This window comes from Lactuca sativa, chromosome 2, assembly GCF_002870075.4.
Source record: "Lactuca sativa cultivar Salinas chromosome 2, Lsat_Salinas_v11, whole genome shotgun sequence".
Taxonomy (NCBI): Eukaryota; Viridiplantae; Streptophyta; class Magnoliopsida; order Asterales; family Asteraceae; genus Lactuca; species Lactuca sativa.
The window spans coordinates 76010647-76031313 of record NC_056624.2 but is presented as its reverse complement, the minus strand read 5'-3'; the positions used below and the strand labels follow the sequence as shown (position 1 = coordinate 76031313).

The 20667-nt window shown below is 35.5% G+C and overlaps 1 protein-coding gene across 1 annotated transcript; it reads left to right on the top strand.

Moving 5' to 3' along the window:
• Positions 1 to 2543: 2543 nt before the first annotated feature.
• Positions 2544 to 3494, top strand: LOC128132033 (protein FAR1-RELATED SEQUENCE 8-like). The gene is made up of 2 exons (XM_052768076.1): positions 2544 to 2684; positions 2774 to 3494. Exon 2 carries the CDS (start codon positions 2784 to 2786, stop codon positions 3366 to 3368), a length of 585 nt encoding a protein of 194 aa, XP_052624036.1. The 5' UTR covers positions 2544 to 2684; positions 2774 to 2783; the 3' UTR covers positions 3369 to 3494.
• Positions 3495 to 20667: the final 17173 nt, after the last annotated feature.

Genomic DNA, 20667 nt, shown 5'->3' with positions numbered 1-20667 from the left:
GGTGAAACGTAAACTTCAAAAGGACATTTTATCACAAAAAATTATTGCTTAAACTACCGCTGCAACGCCCGCCTTAAAAACCTCGTTGTTGACAGGGTTATTAATCAAGCCCCAAGCCACATTTTTAGGAGTTTCACTATTGCACTTCAGGAAATGGTTGACAATTGTAAACGCTACAATATATATTGTACCTGGTTAGAATAAACTATATTCCATCTTGTACCTTTTTTTTAATCCTAAAACGAAACCTAATGATGTCACATTTCATTTTCTTAGTATTTTTTTTACTTCACTTGATATAAATCTCATATTTTAAGGATGTTAAACTTTTAAATTTTCAATTAAGGAATGATAAATGGTAATAAAATTTGGAAAATAATTTTAATTCAAAATGAAACAATAAATTAGGAATGTATATATTATAAAATAAAAAAAAAAACTTTAATTCGGTATTGAAGATATCCCTATTTTATGCATAAAAATAAGAAAATTATAAAAGATTTTGAAAATTTGTGACCTTTATTAAAGGAACGAATTTTGAAAAAATAATAAATTAAGACATCTAGAAACATGAATCAGGAAATAATATTAGTTATTGTTTCAAAGTAACATAATACGTTTTTTAAATTTATGTTATTCGTAACTATTTTCAGAAATAATAGGCGAGTATATATATATATATATATATATATATATATATATATATATATATATATATATATATATATATATATATATATATATATATATATATATATATATATATATATATATATATATATATATAGGGAAAAGTGAATATACCCTTAAGGGTATATAAGCTTAGGTACCCAAGTACACTATACTACGTCATTTTTTATCATATAATACGTTGTAATTGTCCGATGTTCTTATAATTTAACTTCTAATTTGATTTACGTTCATAATTTTTACAAATTACACATTTATCTTCCTCTTACATAGTTTTCATTTTCAACTACAATATATATAGCCTAGTAGGTGTTCCACAAAAAAATGTGATGTAAGAGAAAGATAATCGTGAAATTTCAAAAATTTTGAAAGTAACTCAAGTTATATAGGTTGAAGTTAAAGAACATTAAAACGAATATATCAAACAAAACAACGTATTATGGTGTCTTTGGGTACCTAAGCTTATATACCCTTAAGGGTATATTCACTTTTCCCATATATATATATATATATATATATATATATATATATATATATATATATATATATATATATATATATATATATATATATATATATGTTCAGGTTCATTTGAGACCATTCTAATTTTGTGAGACCGTGAGACCAAATCTAAAAATAATTTTAAAATGCAAAATAAATAGAAAAATCCAAAAATTCTTTTTTTAAATATTATTTTTGGAACTTGAATTAACTAAGGAAAATAAAAAATAAATTAAAAAAATTTAAAAAAAATCCCGTTTTTTTTTTTTGAAATATTCTAAATAGAATATTACACTGACATATTTTAAAAAATAATTTTAAAATGCAAAATAAATGAAAAAATCTAAAAATTCTTTTTTTAAATATTATTTTCGGAACTTGAATTAACTAAAGAAAAATTAAAAAAATTAAAAAAAATCTATTTTTTTTTTAAAATACGTGAAGTATTCTAAATAGAATATTACACTGTACATATTCTAAAAATAATTTTAAAATGCAAAATAAATGGAAAAATCAAAAAATTCTTTTTCTAAATATTATTTTCGGAACTTGAATTAACTAAAAAAAATTTTAAAAAATAAAAAAATAAATAAAAAAAATAAAAAAATGCGTCTCACGGTCTCACAAAATTAGACCGTCTCACATGAACCTAATATATATATATATATATATATATATATATATATATATATATATATATATATATATATATATATATATATAAAACAGCCTATACAAGCTTAGGTGTGGAACCAAATACCACGTCGTTTTGAGGTTGATTTGCCAATAGCCTATTTTCCTACGAAATTCAGAGTACCAATTGAAATTGACGTAGCTTCTCGTTTGAACTTTCAATATCTTCCTTTATTATTCTATCTTCATATTTAATCGCAATGTCATGATCATCTTCTCCTTTTCGTAATCGCAAGGTAATAATCTTCTTTATTGTTTTTCTAACTGCATATATGAAACCGAAGTCATATACACAGCATAACGCATTCAATTCTAAACATTATTAAAATTTTCTCCCTCACTTATTTAATATTATTTACATATAATGAAATCTATATGAAGGCATTCATTTTTGAGTTCTTCTTTGATTATCCCTTTTGACATCGACATATATGTTTATTCAATTATCACTTTATTTACTAACCAAATCATCAAGTAATTAAAAATCAAAGTGGCACGTGGCATCATGCTAATCAATGGGGAAACAATATTATACTCAATTAGTGGAGTCCAACTAAGATGCGATCAAAATTAAAAGATTACACACAATTATTTCATGCCATTATAAAACAATAGCTTGTAATTTCACTTTTAAGATGTTGAGTGAGTTCTTATAAGTAGTTGTTTTCGGCAGTATGTGCAATTGATTAGTTTTGTCAAGTAATTAACTTGTAATTTCTTTCTCTTTCGTTTTTTTTTCTTTTAATTTGACAGGATTTCTATTGTTTCCAATACGTCTTCTCTTTGAAAAATCATTACAGGTAATTAATGGCATTATGTTCATCCTTTTGTTTAAATTTTAGTGCTTATCTTTTTTCTCACGAGTACTACATACTTTGGCACTTTACAGATACTTACACATGTTGGTAGAACTCCAAGTATCAGATCGACCCTCTGAAACAGATATAACCGAAGATATTGACACTAATACCATCATGGATTTAGAAAAACAAGTAGCAGATCATTTGTTTGAAATACAAATAGATGAAGATATTGATGCAAATGGTTATTTGGAAGCAACATCTGAATCCGAGAAAATAAATGATGATGGTGTGAATCTTGGATGTGATGAAGGTGAAAATAATGATACATGTATTACTGGAAAGGTTTTCGATACACCCAACGATGCATATAGATTTTACAATGATTATTCATTTTTACATGGTTTTGTTACACGAAAACATTGGAAATTTAAGAACAAGTCAACAAAGGAGCATTATCGGAGGATATATGTATGCAACAAAGAAGGTTTCAAACAATTGAAAGGTAATAATTCAAGTGGAAAGACAATAAAACGTCGTAGAGAGGTAAGAACTGGATGCAAAGCAATGATTCGCATTTCAAAACAAAAGGATGGGAAATGGATTGTTGACAAGTTTAATTTAATTACATTTTCACCCACTAAATCGATTGATTGCCTCAGATTGTTAGTCTTAAGTGTTTGATCTTTGTCAACTAGTCATGTGTCGAACATCTAGGATTCTTGTAGCTGGCAATTTGTGTTATAATCCATATTGATTCTCGTACTAGGAAATCAGTTGTTTGACTTGTATATTTAAACCGGATATTAAAATTAACCTCTCTTTTCAAACCTTATTATAAGGACAGTACTTTCACCTTCATCACATCTAAGATTCACACCATCATCATTTATTTTCTCGGATTCAGATGTTGCTTCCAAATAACCATTTGCATCAATATCTTCATCTATTTGTATTTCAAACGAATGATCTGCTACTTGTTTTTCTAAATCCATGATGGTATTAGTGTCAATATCTTCGGTTATACCTGTTTCAGAGGGTCGATCTGATACTTGGAGTTCCACCAACATGTGTAAGTATTTGTAAAGTGCAAAAGTATGTAATACTCATCAGAAAAAAGATAAGCACTAAAATTTAAACAAAAGGATGAACAAAATGCCATTAATTACCCGTAATGATTTTTCAAAGAGAAGACAGATTGGAAACAATATAAATCCTGTCAAATTAAAAGAAAAAAAACGAAAGAGAAAGAAATTACAAGTTAATTACTTGATAACACTAATAAATTGCACATACTGCCGAAAACAAGTACTTATAAGAACTCACTCAACATCTTAAAAGTGAAATTACAAGCTATTATTTTATAATGGCATGAAATAATTGTGTGTAGTCTTTTAATTTTGATCGCATATTAGTTGGAATCCACTAATTGAGTATAATATTGTTTCCCCGTTAATTAGCATGATGCCAAGTGCCACTTTGATTTTTAATTACTTGATGATTTGGTTAGTAAATAAAGTGATAATTGAATAAAGATATATGTCGAAGTCAAAAGGGATAATCAAAGAAGAACTCAAATATGCTCAGAATTGAATGCGTTATGCTGTGTATATGACTTCGGTTTCATATATGCAATTAGAAAAACAATAAAGAAGATTATTACCTTGCGATTACGAAAAGGAGAAGATGATCATGACATTGCGATTAAATATGAAGATAGAATAATAAAGGAAGATCTTGAAAGTTCAAATGAGAAGCTACATCAATTGGTACTCTGAATTTCGTAGGAAAATAGGGTATTGGCAAATCAACCTCAAAACGACGTGGTACTTGGTTCCACACCTAAGCTTGTATCGGGTTGTTATATATATATATATATATATATATATATATATATATATATATATATATATATATATATATATATATATATATATATATACTAGCCGTCTACCCGCGCAAAGCGGCGGGCGGCGAATAATTTGTTTTCTTTAGAGTTAAAACCATTTTGCGTTCACTTCGAGAAATGAATATTAAATGGCATCTATATTTCAAGAGCATTATCATACCATATTAAAGGGGTGTTTGGGTAAGCTTTTTTTAAGACAACATATTAGGTTCCACATCACTATAAGTTAAAAAGTGATTGGATTAAAATAACTTATTCCGATGGGGAATCTCTAATACGTCATTTTTTCATAAGTAACCATACACTTACTTATTAACTTATAAACTAATAAACTAATAAGCAATAAGCTTTTTTGCCAAACACCCCCTAAATGGTTATTACTTCCATTTATACATACCCAAACAACTTGTACTTTTTTTTTTTTTTTTTTTTTTTTTTTTTTCGTTTTCCTTAATTCCTTTATTAATTTAATGTCTTACTAAGTAAAATGCTAAAATATATAAATAATAGTTTATAAAAATAAACCTTTAGAATATCAGGTGTTGTGATTCAAAGGTCGATAAATAGGTCGTTGAGAAAGCCAAAATACTCAAGTGTCAACTTGTTAATTGTGATTTTAAACCAAGTATGGTCACAATTTAAAACATTTTCAATGATGGTATGTAATTCAAGGATTCATATTGATTTAGGTTCTCAAAACGTTAAAATATAGAACAAAATCTATATAGAACCTTATAATAAGGACAATAATCACCGTAATCAGGAAGTCCATGTGATGAAACTTGATATTATAAGGACCAATGATGAAAAATGTTTCATTTTTAGACTAAACAAGATGAAAAATATACAAATTACCTTAATCATGTCAAATCTTGTGTTTAACCGTTCTTTATTGCAAAAGTAAGATGCCAAAATATACAAACTAATGATAATACAATGCTCTAACTGGCCCTCTTGCTTGAGTTGTTTGAACCTGCAAAGCCAACACATTAAAGAAACATAGTAAAAACCTTTTTAAGAACAAACCTGATATAATAAAGCCTTCACCCAATATATTTATAAGATAAAAATAAAAAAAGTTAAAAATGATGAAATCAATTACAAGTAAGGATTAAAATAAAAACTTGTTAAGAAAGAGTCATGTGCAGGAAGGATATTTGAATCAACATGTATTTTCTAATGGTTTCAAATTTTGAATTATCCGAAATTCAGGGAAGGAGATTGAATTTATTGAGAAATATAAGGATTCAAAACACAGGTTAAAATTTAATATTATTTTATTGATGACTACTTTTACTATTAGCTTAATGATTTGAACGTATTAATAAAATAATATTATTATATTCAATTTATTTTTAGAAATAGTGAGATTTCTTTTATAAGATAGTAAATATATATATATATATATATATATATATATATATATATATATATATATATATATTTTGCATTATCGCTTTTAATTGGATTATATTTAGAGTCAAGTTTCATGTTTAGATTGGTTTTCTTGGTATATATCCCCAACTCTAAAATCTTTTTTACTTGAATTGAACTTCTTGTTAAAGCCTTTTTCTATGCTAATATATTATGATCGCTATTTAATAAAAAACATCATGTTGCTTTTCTTGTTAATTTCACACTTTTATTTAGATTTTCTATTTAATATTATTAATCTCCTATCCTAATAAATAAGTACCTTCGATCACACTCCCTAATCTTTATTTTCCCACCTAAACTACCTTAGTGAATTTCCACAAATAACCTTCCACTGGTTTAACCTTCCGTGCATTAAATCCAAATATACCTTTCAGGTCCTATAAACTCGCACAACATTAAATCCTTGTTAAATGCACATTAATTTTGAATCGATATTTCCTGCATATCTCCCAAATCTCTCTCCATATTATCGCTTTTTCTTACTAGAATTTCCACACCTCTCTTCATTTTCCATCAGTGTTCTGCATGAGTGTTCTGCATGAAGAAGAAATTGAACAAGTTGTTCTAGGTATATTATCGCTTTTTCCATATTATCTCTTTTTCTTATTAGAATTTCCACATCTCTCTTAATTTTCCATTAGTGTTCTGGATGTGGACATACGGTAGAACCCCACAACCTATTATCCATCCGACCTTAATTATATATAACGTGTATAAGGTAAGTGATCTATCAAAATAAATTGGGAATGTAATTACATAAGGTTCAATACTTAGTTATAATTGGTTTAACATAAATGAATTTATTGTTCTTTCTATAATTCCTTAACTTATACACCGGAGTTATATATGATGAAAGCCTGATAGACTGGAGAATGTATGAATTTTGTTTTACTTCCTTTTCCTTGTTTGGATGTGGACTTACGATGGAATCACACAATCAGTTGTCCGTCTAATCTTGAATATATGTAACAGGTATAAATTAAGTGATTATAGGAAGAACTGGCTTAGTCACACTTCTCATTAAGAAAATATAGGATTTTCTTGCAAATAACGCGAACTTATTCAAAGAACAAAGAAGATACTTTCTATAACAAAATACTTATGAACTCACCAACTTAAATGTTGATACCCACTTTTCAAAATACTTGTAATCTCAGGGAACTAGTAACACAGTAACACAGGTATTCACACTGGAGATGCGAAGATGGAGCATAGTAACATCTAGTCTTATATTTTGATACAGTTATAAAATTAAACATGCAATGTTTTTAACACAATGTAAACACTTTATTATCAATACTATGTATGTTGTTGCTTTGATTACTATGATACAATTGTTGTGATACTACATATGAAGTCCTCCACCCTTGAACGTTTCCGTCATTCCGGTTTGGGGGTGTAACATTGTTCGGATAGATAGATAAGAGGTAAGGAATTAGGCGATGGTAGTGGCAGCATGGGAGTGTTGTAAGACTGCAGGGTGGCCCATAGCATTCTGTAACATCCCAAAATTCAAGGCCAAAATTTTCATTTTTATTTAAGTTATTGCATAAAATCGATTGATATAAAAACTTTCATAATAATATCTCATATCAAAAACTAAAGTGTCATTAATCAAAAAGAGTATCATAAAACCATATCAGAGTGTAATCCCAAAGATCCCGCGTGCGGAAAACATAGTGTGATGCGTTGCGACCAAGCCGGCTCCTTTCCTTTGAAACAATGTACCTGAAACACATAACGCATAACACGGTAAGCACGCATGCTTAGTGAGTTTCCCAAAATACCACATAAACATATTAGCCACTCGAGGCTATAGCTATGTAAGACCTTCCGGTCAATGTATCTCAGCGGGACCCTCCGGTCCTACAACTCTGGTAGACCTTCCGGCCCTACTATAGCTTGTCGTCTGGCCTCAACTCTGTTTGCCTTCCAGCCATAACTCTGATTGCCTTCCGGCTAAATCTCTATCGACCTTCCGGTCCCAAATCATACAGCATATACATATCACATAAGTCACATGGCTCATACAAATATATATATATATATATATATATATATATATATATATAAGACCTTCCGGTCACATATCACATAAGTCACATAGCTCATACAATTATATAACACCTTCCGGTCACACCTAGTTACCATTCCAGGTAAGGTATAGTGAGAAGGCTCACCTGACACTGCTGATGTCCAGCAGACTCAATCCCACACTGCTGAAGTCCTGCAGACTCAACTCCAGCTGCTGGATGACAGATTCTCGTTCTGTCATTTATCAAACATCACCCAATTAATAATTGGATCCCTTTACATAACCATAAGTACATTCTTTGGGTAATTACTACTTTACCCCTAATTCTTAGGCCTAAAGTCAATTAGGAATCAAAGCCCAAAACATGGCCCAATTTTCCAAATTGGGCCCACTCTTCATATGGGCCTTACCTCAAAGCCCATTAATTATTCTAGTCCAATTGCTTCACTTTGGATGGCCCAATAATAATCCAATCATCAAGGCCCAACAGAAAGGCCCAATAATAAACCCAAGAGAAATTAGGGTTTCACATAAAATGACGATTAGGGTTAAGTTTCCTACTTAACCCATTAAGAACTTAATCCTCTAAGGACTTAACTCATTAAGTCCCATACCGCTTAGCTAAACCTTGCCCATGATTATTATTCATGTTTCAAGTTATTAATAATTCCCGAGTGTGTGTGTGTCCCAATTTATTCTCAAATTAGGGTTTTATTGGCATTAGGGTCTTCCAAACCCTAATTAGGGTTTCTAACCCAAATACTAGCCCATTTATTAGCTTGTTGGACTTTTTAGATCAATTAGGGCTTTATTGGGCCTATAAAGCCCACTAGAATATTATTAAGCCCATTAGGGTTTCTAGCACAGTAGCACCCGACACTAGTCAGCACAACCAAGCAAGGCACACTGCCACCCGACACGGTGGCCGGTAGCGGCAGGAGGTGGCAGCCACCACCCTAAGGTGGTGGTTTTCAATTTCCTTTCATTATTCCATTTACAATTTACAAAGAAAATACCAAATAAACGCACACACACTACACTAAACAAAATAAACACACACACATAGCCACCTAATGGTGGCCGGTGGTGGCACATGGCAGCAGCCACCACCCTATGGTGGTGGTGATGCCTTTTCTTGCGTTTCCAGCTACACAAACCAGCCAACACATGAACAACTAGTGGAGATACAACCGCCCACCTAAACACGAAATGAAACATGCATACAACCTATATTTGAAACAGAAGCGCATCCACTCTCCTGGTGGTGGTTGACGGCGGTAGTGGTGGTGGCAAGAAGACAAAAGGCGGCAACAACTCACGGAGGAACAACTATCCAACAAACATGACCACCACTTTGACTGTGCTAACCACAAGAACCGGAGACCCTTTATCTTCACAGAAACGAACCGCAGCGGCATCATCTGCCGAAGATAACGGCGGCAGCGGTGCTGTCGCTTCGCTTCCCTTCCATTTCCATTGGAGCAACGATCTCTCTTGTCTATCTTCGTCTTCAGCAACCAAGAGAGGCACGACGGTGGTTTTCCCACTCCAATCTCTATGGAAACGTCGGAGATAGAGACAACCGGGATAACAGATTCGTCGATCCCCACTCGGTGCAGCTTCACACAACTGATATATGTGGTCTTTTACTGGTCACTCACGCTGTCCAACGGCAGCAACGATGTCCTGACAGCAAGGTGGAAAATGGTATAGTGGCGGTTAACAGGAGGGGAAGGAGAGGTGACGGCTATAGCAATCCTTAGGGTTAGGGTTGTTAATCCCTTAAATACCCGCTCCCATTTAAACTTTGCCATAATGGCACTTCCAGCCCCTCCATCACCTTCTTCTTTCAATCTAAATCCGAAAATTACCAAATGGCCCCCTCCTCTTAAAAACCCCTTTCAAAGAAGATCCATATTTTACCTTTTAGCCCCCAACATTAAAAATCTATTGCGACTTAGGTGTAGAATTTACCAATTTAAACCATGCTTCCATAATTCTTCACAAATTTGATTCCTAATTTACCAAACAACCCCTTAGCCCCAAAATCTCTTCAAATGAAGTCCCAAAAGTTACCATTTAGTCCCTGCCTTCATAAATAATTATAAAATGAGTTAGGAACTTACACTTTCAACTCCCAACTTCTGAATTGTGCCAATTAACTCCTCGAAACCACACCATGCATATATAATCACTTATTTTAGGACTACCATTCATACATTATTTTGTTTATTTATTTAATAAATAAACCGGGTGTTACAATTCGCTAGTTAGAAGTTAGTGTAGAAGTGTTGTAAGACTGAGGGTTGACCCGTAGCATTCACTAGTGGTTAGTTGGTGTGGGAGTGTTGTAAGACTGCAGGGTGGACCGTAGCATTCACTAGTGTTCAGTTAGTGTGGGATTGTTGTAAGACTGCAGGGTGGCCCGTAGCATTCACCAGTCTCTGTTTAGCGGTGATATTTCGGTAAATCTGTGACTTGCTCACGGATCTCTTCAGATGGTTTAGGCCAAGGCGGGTTTGTTCGCAAGGCTGTGGGAGGGCCACAACCTGTTTTGTTATTAGGAATTGGTAGGTCATGGGAGACCAGGTAGGAGGTAAGGCTAAAGTTAGTCATGTAGCATTCAGCTTAGCATCGGGTTTGGTGGCGAGATGGTTCGGTTAGTTATTGTCGGTCGAAATTTGCTTTCGAAAGTCGTGTGGGGGTGACTGTGAGGATGTTCTTTGGCTAAGAAACCAGGAGGGAATATGGTATTCCATATCGTTGGCAGATAAGTTAGGATCATGGAGTTCTCGGTTACTTTTGAAAAGCATATATGAAGCAGTGTGATGCTTTAGGCAGAAGTAGTGAATTGGGGATTCATGTGTGTGGGGTAGCATGTGGATCAAAAGTGCTAAGTTACTTGCAGTTTGGATTAAATAATCTCAGAGTAATTGATCTGACCCAGTTGAGAAGCTCCCGTTTGAGTCTAACCATTGCAGGGATGAATCTTCTACTCGTAGGATTATCTTAGCCCTATGTCAAGTATAAGTGTTCTGCAGCTGCATATGGTCAGTGGCTTTGTTTTCATAGGATGCATCAAGATAATCAGTATTGGAAGTGTTTTGTTTTGTCTGTTAGCTAATGTTGATTTGGCATGGTAATGTTCAACGTGAACGGTCTATCAGGGAGTCAGACCAAGTTGGATTTCCGGTTTTAGAAAGATAGAAGTGGCTTCCTTCGGGGGATTAGGGTTTGTTTTCTTCGAGTTGCAAGTTTCGATTAGGTTTCGGTTGTCTTGGGAAGGTTGTCATACGTGCATAATTTTCGATTATGTTCCTCAGGTTTTTGGGCTTGATATGACTGTTAGTAAGGGGCGATTTCGAGTATGAGATCTAGTTTAAGTGGGGGAGAGTTGTAACACTCGGTTTCGGATTTGCTTCGTTGCTTGGGGTTGCGGCCCAATCATCAGTTGTCATGAGGATTAGGGCTTTGGGAAATGAAGGATTTGGCTTATTTCGGATGTGGGTGTCATGGTATAAGTGATCCAAGTGTTCGATTGCCATGGCTTATGCAGCGGCATATGAAAGGTTATGAGCCCCAACAGCGTTGCTCAGAGAGTCCATATCTTTCACGATAGCTGGAGGAAGAGCATAACGTGTAAAATCCAAAGCCACAAAACGTACAGACAAGCGAGAGTCCGAACCCAGACTCCACCTCAGAGTAAACACAGGAGCCACATCAATAGGACTACCCCCGAAGACGGGGAACCAACATTAACACCTGAAGAAATGGGAAGAGTGGGCTGATGAAACGCCCCCTTGACACCCTCCGATTGTTGCATGTCATCATCAGGTATCACCTACACTATTGGGTTTTGAGCATTCTAACACTTCCTAAGTGTACATGCAACCCTAATAAAGCTTGGTTCTATGTTTGTCTAAAATACATGCAAAATTTGTTTTCCAAGGTTTATAACCTATCTAGCATGGCATGGGGTACTTTTAAACATAAAAGAACTAGATGAATTACATACCTTTTGTTGATTGTTGATTCCTTTGGAGTTTGAGACCCAAGCACCAATAATGTGAATGCCTCAAATGGAAATCACAAATCACCACAAACTTGGAAAACTTATGAAAATGTATACTTTAGCTGTAGAAATCGGCCACCGCTTCTCACACACACTAGGGTGCCATTTCAAGCAACATAAGCATGTTTATATAGTTCACATGATTAGGGTAAACCCTAATAACCCATGTCTTTTCCTTTCCAAGGATCCATGGGTTAAAAGCTCCATGGATCATCCATGGACTTCCATATAAGCTTAGCCCATTAACAAATGAGTATTAGCCCACACCATATAAATATAATAGCCCATGATTTAATTAGTCTTCTTTTTAATCACTAAATTAGTTCATAATTAATTTAAGACTAAAAAAACCTAATTAAATAACATGACTTCATATTAATATATTATAACTTATAATATATTAATAAATCATAAGTATACAATTCTCATAATATTATCCATAAACAGTTCGGGTGAAGTGCAACCCAAATGGACCATGTCGGGTCGGGTCAAGTATATACCAAATAAGTTATGGAGTTAGACACCTTATCCAACAGTCTCCCACTTGGATAAGTTTGATAACTGTATTTGCTTATATTACTTCAGGAACCAACCGACAATCGTAGCTCTCTAAAACTCTATCAAACTATGAAGCGCCATTTTAGATATGTGATCATATAATCCTCTGTTCTCATGATATCAGCTGGGCAAATACATGGAACCATGTCTTACTTATTGTCTAGCATTTTGTTTCCCGATTTCCGATTTGTTTGACAAAAAACTAAATTGAACACATCAATTAGGTTCTGACCGGGCCCGACACATGGGTAAAAACAAAATCATCGAGGGGCCCTGATATCACTTCTCTTTCTAGAAGGAACAGATAAACTTCGACTCATATGCTTGTTCTACTACTTGTTGAAGTGTACACAGAGGAATGATTTATAACATCAAGTTACTGATATGTTTTCGTGCAATCAATGCACAACCAACTCATAGGTAACAACTCATATCTCTAGGTTTGAAGACTTATATGATGTTACTGTCTCACGATCACTCGAGATAAATTCCATGAAGTGATGCAAGTGAGCGTGGGTTTATTCCAATACTCATAACTTATGAGCACTCACGAATGTTGTAGCAACCATTGCTGTGGCTAAACACCTTTAGTCATCTACAAGCCCAATTCATGACAATCTTGATTCATACCTACTTCCGACGTATGACCGATTGTGGAAAGTTTGAATAAATTTATTATTATGGAAGTCAAAACATGCAAAGATGAAACAATAGTAAATAGTTTACAACGATAGCAACACCTTAATCATAAATAAATCACAAATTTTATTCATCATCAAACGTCAATTACATTTTAGAAGTCTCATTAATAACTATCTAATCTATAAAACTAATATCATCCCTAAGCCCAATGCACCTCGTATGCTGCAAATGCCTAACCCTCGCCAGTCCCTTCGTAAGGGGGTCTGCAGGGTTCTCATCCGACGATACCCTCTTTGCCACGAGGATTCCTTCTTCTATCTTGTGTCTTATTAAGTGATATTTTCTTTCAATGTGTTGGGATCTGCCATGATCTCTTGGTTCTTTGGCTAAAGCAACCGCACTATTGCTGTCACAGAAAACCTCCATAGGCTCCTTAATAGCAAGAACAACTCCAAGGTCTTTGATGAAGTTTGTCAGCCATATCGCCTCCTTCGCTGTTTCACTCACTGCTATGTACTCTGATTCACAAGTCGAATCAGCCACCATCTCCTGCTTGTAACTCTTCCATGTGATCGCCCCTCTATATAGGGTAAAGACCCAGCCCAACTGAGAGTGGAAGTTATCCCTATCAGCCTTAAAACTAGCATCACTATACCCTACTACTCTCAAGTCATCACTCCCACCAAGGATAAGGATCCAATCCTTAATCCTCCGCAAGTACTTGAGAATATTCTTTAGTGCGGTCCAATAAGCCTTGCCAGGGTTCCCCTGATATATGCTGACCATTCCCAAAGCAAAGGCCAGATCAGGGCGGGTACAAGTCACACCATACATGATTGAGCCAACAACGGAAGCATATGGTAATCGAATCATCTCAGCTATCTTAGCCTCTATACTCAGAATCTGAGGCTTACTCAACTTGGCATTGCTTTGGATAGGTAACTCTCCTTTCTTGGAATTCTACATGTTGAACCTTTTCAACACCTTATCCAAGTAAGTACTTTGACTAAGTCCAATTAGTCTTTTACTCCTTTCTCTTAATATTCTTATCCCTAGGATATAGGCAGCTTCCCCAACGTCCTTCATAGCAAAACACTTCACAAGCCAGGACTTAACCTCCTGCAAGGTTGGGATGTCATTTCCTATTAGTAGTATGTCATCCACATATAATACCATGAAGCTAACTATACTCCCACTAGCTCTGACATACACGCAGGACTCATCTTCACTTCTCGAGAAGCCAAACTCATTGACCTTTTCATCGAAACAATGATTCCAGCTACAAGATGCTTGTTTCAATCCATAGATGCATTTCTCAAGCTTGCACACTCTATTAGGATACTCTGCACTGACAAAACCCTCTGGCTGATTCATGTACACATCCTCAACCAACTTTCCATTAAGAATGGCGGTTTTGACATCCATTTGCCATATTTCATATTCATGAAATGTAGCAATGGCCAGCATAACCCTAGTATACTTGATCTTTGCCACTGGTGAGAAGGTTTCATCATAATCAATACCATGAGTCTGAGTAAAACCCTTCGCAACCAGTCGAGCCTTATAAGTGTGCACTTTTCCATCCATGTCGGTCTTCTTCTTGAAGATCCATTTGCACCCGACTGTCTTACGGCCTGGTACATTATCAACCAAGTTCCAAACTTGATTGTCATACATGGACTGTATCTCACTGTCCATAGCCTCCTTCCATTTAGCAGACTCAGGGCCTGCCATGGCTTCCTTAACACAGCTAGGTGCATCTAGATTTACCAGTGTACTATCACTGATAAATGTATCACCTTCCGTGGTAATATGAAATCCATAATAAAACTCAGGTGTGTTCCTAACCCTTGTGGAACGCCTCGGAAGTATAGACTCATCAGCTGTCTCAACAGGAGTTTCCTCCTCAGGTTGATTGCAAGTGTCTGAGGTTCCTTCACCAATTGATTCTTGAATTTCTTCAAGATCAATTTGCCTCCTACTGTCTCCTTGGCTTATAAATTCTCTCTCACGAAAGACCCCTCTCCTTGCCACAAAGACCACATTCTCACTGGGTATATAGAAGAGGTAACCAAAGGATTTCTATGGGTAGCCATTGAAAATACACCTTTCGCTTCGGCGTTCGAGCTTATCACGAGTCTTGCGCCTCACGAAAGCCTCACAACCCCAAATCTTGATGTGGTCCAAATTTGGAACCTTCCCAGTCCACATCTCATGAGGTGTTTTGGTAACTTTCTTTGTAGGGACCAGATTAAGGATATGGGCGGTAGTCTCTAAGGCATACCCCCAGAAAGAGATTGGTAGCGAAGCTCGAATCATCATACAGAGAACCATGTCCAACAAGGTTCGATTATGCCTCTCAGCCACACCATTCAGCTATGGTGTCCTAGGAGGTGTCAATTGTGAGACAATCCCACACTCCTTAAGATAGTCACGAAACTCAGTACTAAGATATTCACCACCTTGATCGGATCGAAGCATCTTAATGTTCCTTCCCAATTGATGTTCTACTTCCTGTTTAAACTCTTTAAACCTATCAAAGGTTTCTGACTTATGTTTGATTAGGTAGACATAACCATATCTACTAGAATCATCAATAAAAGTCACATAATAGCGATTAACATCCCCTGTTGTGGTTTTAAATGGTCCACATACATCAGTATGTATAAGGTCGAACAAACCCTCACCCCTTGCAAAAGTACCAATGAAGGGTGATTTTGTCATTTTTCCAAGAAGACAAGATTCACAACTATCATCTGACTTTAGGTCGAATGACTCCAAGACTCCATCCTTTTAGAGTTGGCCTATGCATTTCTTGCTTACATGTCCAAGACGACAATGCCACAATGATGCTTTATCTAAGCTAGTAGAAGAATCAATATACAACACATTATTTCCTAGGTTATCTACAACTGACACAGTTTCATACACACCATCACAAGGTGATGGTTTAAAATAAAACACATTATTAAAGAAAGCATTAATACTACCACATTCATTATCAAATGAAAAGGTAAAACCTTTTTTGTACAAACCATGAAAAGAAATAATATTTCTTGCCATTTCTGGCGAGTACACACATTTATTCAAATCCAATTTTAACGCATTATTCAACAACAAAGTATAAACTCCAATCTTGGAAATAGGTGAAGCCTTCCTATTCCCCATGATCAAGTTTATCTTCCCGTGCTCCACATCCTCACTTCTTCTTAGGCTCTGCAAATTTGAACATATGTGAATACCACATCCTATATCAAGCACCCAAGAGTTAGAACATGGTGAGTTATTAGACAATATTGTGTAAATACCTACATGGGTGGGTTTTACTTTCGCATCCTTGTCATCCTGCAAGTACTTAGGGAAGTTTCGCTTCCAGTGCCCCTTGTTCTAACAATAGAAGCAATCAGCATCCTTAGGGATGGCAGAAGGAGTGACATAACCACTTTTGGTTCCAGATGAGGAGCCTTCAAGAGACTTTCCCTTGGTACCCTTCGCTGGGGTCTCCCTCTTCTTACCTTTGCCTTGCCCGATAGCCAAAACAGGGGTAGATGTAGGAGTAGGAGTATTAGAGGTAACAACCGACTTACCCTTCAGATCGATTTTAGTGGTCTTTACGAGTCTCTGAAGTTTGCTAAAAGTAACTTCCTCCTTGTTCATGTGGTATGTCATACAAAATTGGTCATAACAAGAAGGTAAGGAGTGCAAAATGATATCAATTGCCAACTCCTCAGGAAACTTCACATTTAGCTTCAGCAAACGGTCCACATACCTTTACATATTTTGCATGTGGCCCGTGATTGATTCACCATCCTTCATGCGGGTTGTTATTATGGAGGACATTATTTCATATCGCTCCTGACAAGCACTCTGATGGTACCTTTCCATCAAGTCTTTGTGTATCTCAAAAGGGTAGAAGTCCTCACAGGACTTTTGGAGCTCGGCTGTCATCGTGGCCATCATGATGCATGCCACCTTGGTGGCATCTCTCTCATGTGTCCTGAATTCAGCGATCTCTTTAAGAGTAGCAGTAGACTCATCAAGCTCTTTTAATTCCTTATCGAGGACATATTCCTTCTCCTTGTAACGAGTAACCATCTTGATTTTCCGGATCCAATCCATGAAGTTGGAACCATCAAAGATGACTCTGCCACAAAGATTCATTAGAGAGAAAGAGCCAGTAGGGTTAGAGCCCGAAGCATTGTTGTTGGAAGATATTTGAAAAGAAGAAAAACAAGTTTAGATTAGATATAAGAGTCCTTAATAAGACAGCCAAATGTAATATTAAGGCTAGGACCCAACACAATATATTATAATTTACAAGAGGGATTTCGTAATATAAGCTATAACATACTTGAAGGTAGGTGAATGACGATTCACCAATTTCCACCATGAAAAAAGAAATGAATTATTAGGTTTTAATTGGATCTGAAATTCCTAGATTCTTTTGAGATTCATTGAACTTTTCAATGGCATGTTTCAATCTCAATTGTGCCCTTCAAGTTTTGTGACTGGGATGCCGAGGATCATAAAACAAGGTGTGAATAACCATACCAATTCACTTGGTACCCTTAATATTATCACCTAATCAATGTGCCGGTTAACCACACGTGCTCCACCGATCTATGATAAACATTAAGTCACCCTTCGTGATCCTTACTAGTCCAAGTTAGTGTGTCGGTTAACCACACACGCTCCACCAACGACTTGGTAAGGTACAAAGTGCGAATTTTATGGGTTAGCACCATATTCACACTTTTCCTAAAGTAACTAAGATTGGGAATTTAAAAATATTTAGTTACTTTGTAATAATCGTTATACTTTTAATGAGAATTTAAAGTCATTGTCCTACCTGTTCGGCTAACGACCCTCCACCGATCAAGGAAACGCTGGGTGAGAGTGGACACCCATTAAGTTGTCATTTTATAGGCAACAACCTTATACCCCCCTTATAGGCCGACTTCGTGAATGAGGCCTACTAACGGTAAAATGACTTGATCTTATACATACATATATATATATATATATATATATATATAAACATTAATGTTATAAATAGTATAAGGGTTGAATTTTAACTTTTAAAACTCTAAGGGTTGGAATTAAAGTTTATTAAAGTGTGTGTACCTTTACAAATTCCAAAACTTGAGGGCAAGTTTTGAAACTTTTCAAAACTTTTCATTTCATAACTTATGAATTAAAGGTTCATAAAAATGAAGACTCTTCATTTTTATGTAACTTATGTGTTTTAAATGTGTGTTTAAAAGAAGTGACCTTTGGATTTCCATAACTTGAGGACAAATTATGGACTCCATTAAAACACATAAATGATCAAGAATTAGTCATAAGCAATTCAGTAAATAATTCCTATCATCTTCTAAATTCATAAGAACATGAACATGATCATCAGAGTTTCAAGAATTATATGAACACATACAAAGCATGAAATTTTGATAAAAGCAATTCAGAATTATATGAACACATACAAAGCATGAAATTTTGATAAAAGCTATTGTAAATGGATTAGAACAAGCATTACACCATCTAAAACAAGTTTTAAAACGCCAAAACAGTTTAGGGTAATGTTTCAAGTCCATTTCCAGCAGCAAAAATCGGAAACTACATTCTGCATGATTAACTCGTCGTGTGCACGAACTTACTCGGTGAGTTGGTTGAATATATGCTTGGACTCGGCGAGTCCCCCATGCAGACAGCATAACAGTTTCGATTTTAACACAATTTTTCATCAAGTATCAACAAACAAGCCTAGGCACTGATACCACTGTTGGGTTTTGAGCATTCTAACACTTCCTAAGTGTACTTGCAACCCTAATAAAGCTTGGATCTATGTTTGTCTAAAATACATGAAATTTTTTTCCAAGGTTTATAACATATCTAGCATTGCATGGGGTACTTTTAAAGATAAAAGAACTAGATGAATTACATACCTTTTGGTTATTGTTGATTCCTTTGGAGTTTGAGAGCCAAGCACCAATAATGTGAATGCCTCAAATGGAAATCACAAATCACCACAAACTTGGAAAACTTATGAAAGTGTATACTTTAGCTATAGAATCGGCCACCACTTCTCACACACACTAGGGTGCCATGTCATGCAACATAAGCATGTTTATATAGTGCACATGATTAGGGTAAACCCTATTAACCGATGTCTTTTCCTTTCCAAGGATCCATGGGTTAAAAGATCCATGGATCATCCATGGACTTCCATATAAGCTTAGCCCATTAACAAATTAGTATTAGCCCACACCATATAAATATAATAGCCCATGATTTAATTAGTCTTCTTTTTAATCACTAAATTAATTCACAATTAATTTAAGACTAAAAAACACTAATTAAATAACATGAATTCATATTAATATATTATAACTTATAATATATTAATAAATCATAAGTATAAAATTCTCATAATATTATCCATAAACAGTTCGGGTGAAGTGCAACCCAACTGGACCATGCCGGGTCGGGTCAAGTATATACCAAATAAGTTATGAACTTAGACACCTTATCCAACAAACACATCCCCTGGGATGGATGGAGTAGCCGATAACAAGCGCATGATGCTGCGGCGTTGCATCACACGCCACCCAATATGTCCATAGCTATTCTCAGGTACTGGACCACTCATTCCCAGACGCGGTGGAACTCCCTGCGGGTGTGGAGGTACTGGAACAGCAGCAGCCAAGCGGCTGGGGGAGGAAGAGTTTCACATAGTGGCACCACATAGTGTTCCGTTTTCCCTTAGTAACAACCCTAAAGAACATAATCCATGGAGATTGAATACTCGACACCTACCAAGCAAAAGGAAAAAACAAACATACAAAAGCAGCAATGAATGAGAGCTCTCCCCCTCTTCTCCCTTTTTAAGAAAAAAAAGAAGGGCGAGGGGGGAAGAAAGTGAAGGAAAAAGAGATGGGAAATAACAACAACTTACCATCAGAAACATAGTAGAACACAGGCATTTCTCCCCGGGAACACCAGCTGGGGATCATATCGACTCCGTCAAGAATGACCTCCGACATGACGTCGACATCCACTTGGAGAGAATGCAGGAGATCTGCAGTTGCTTGGTTATGAGGAAACAACTTGGGGATGGTATCGGAAGGGATGGTCGCTTGGGGATGGTCACGGCCAAGCAACTCTTGGTTAACCCACATCCATTTTTCCTTCCAGTTTTTGGGAGGTTTGCTATCAAGGACAAGGTTATCCCCACCCCCCCGCGACGAGCAGAGAAGGTATACTTGTCATTGGTGGCGGCAAACCCAAAAAAGTACTTGAAAACGATGTAATCAGGGATAATACCGTTGGC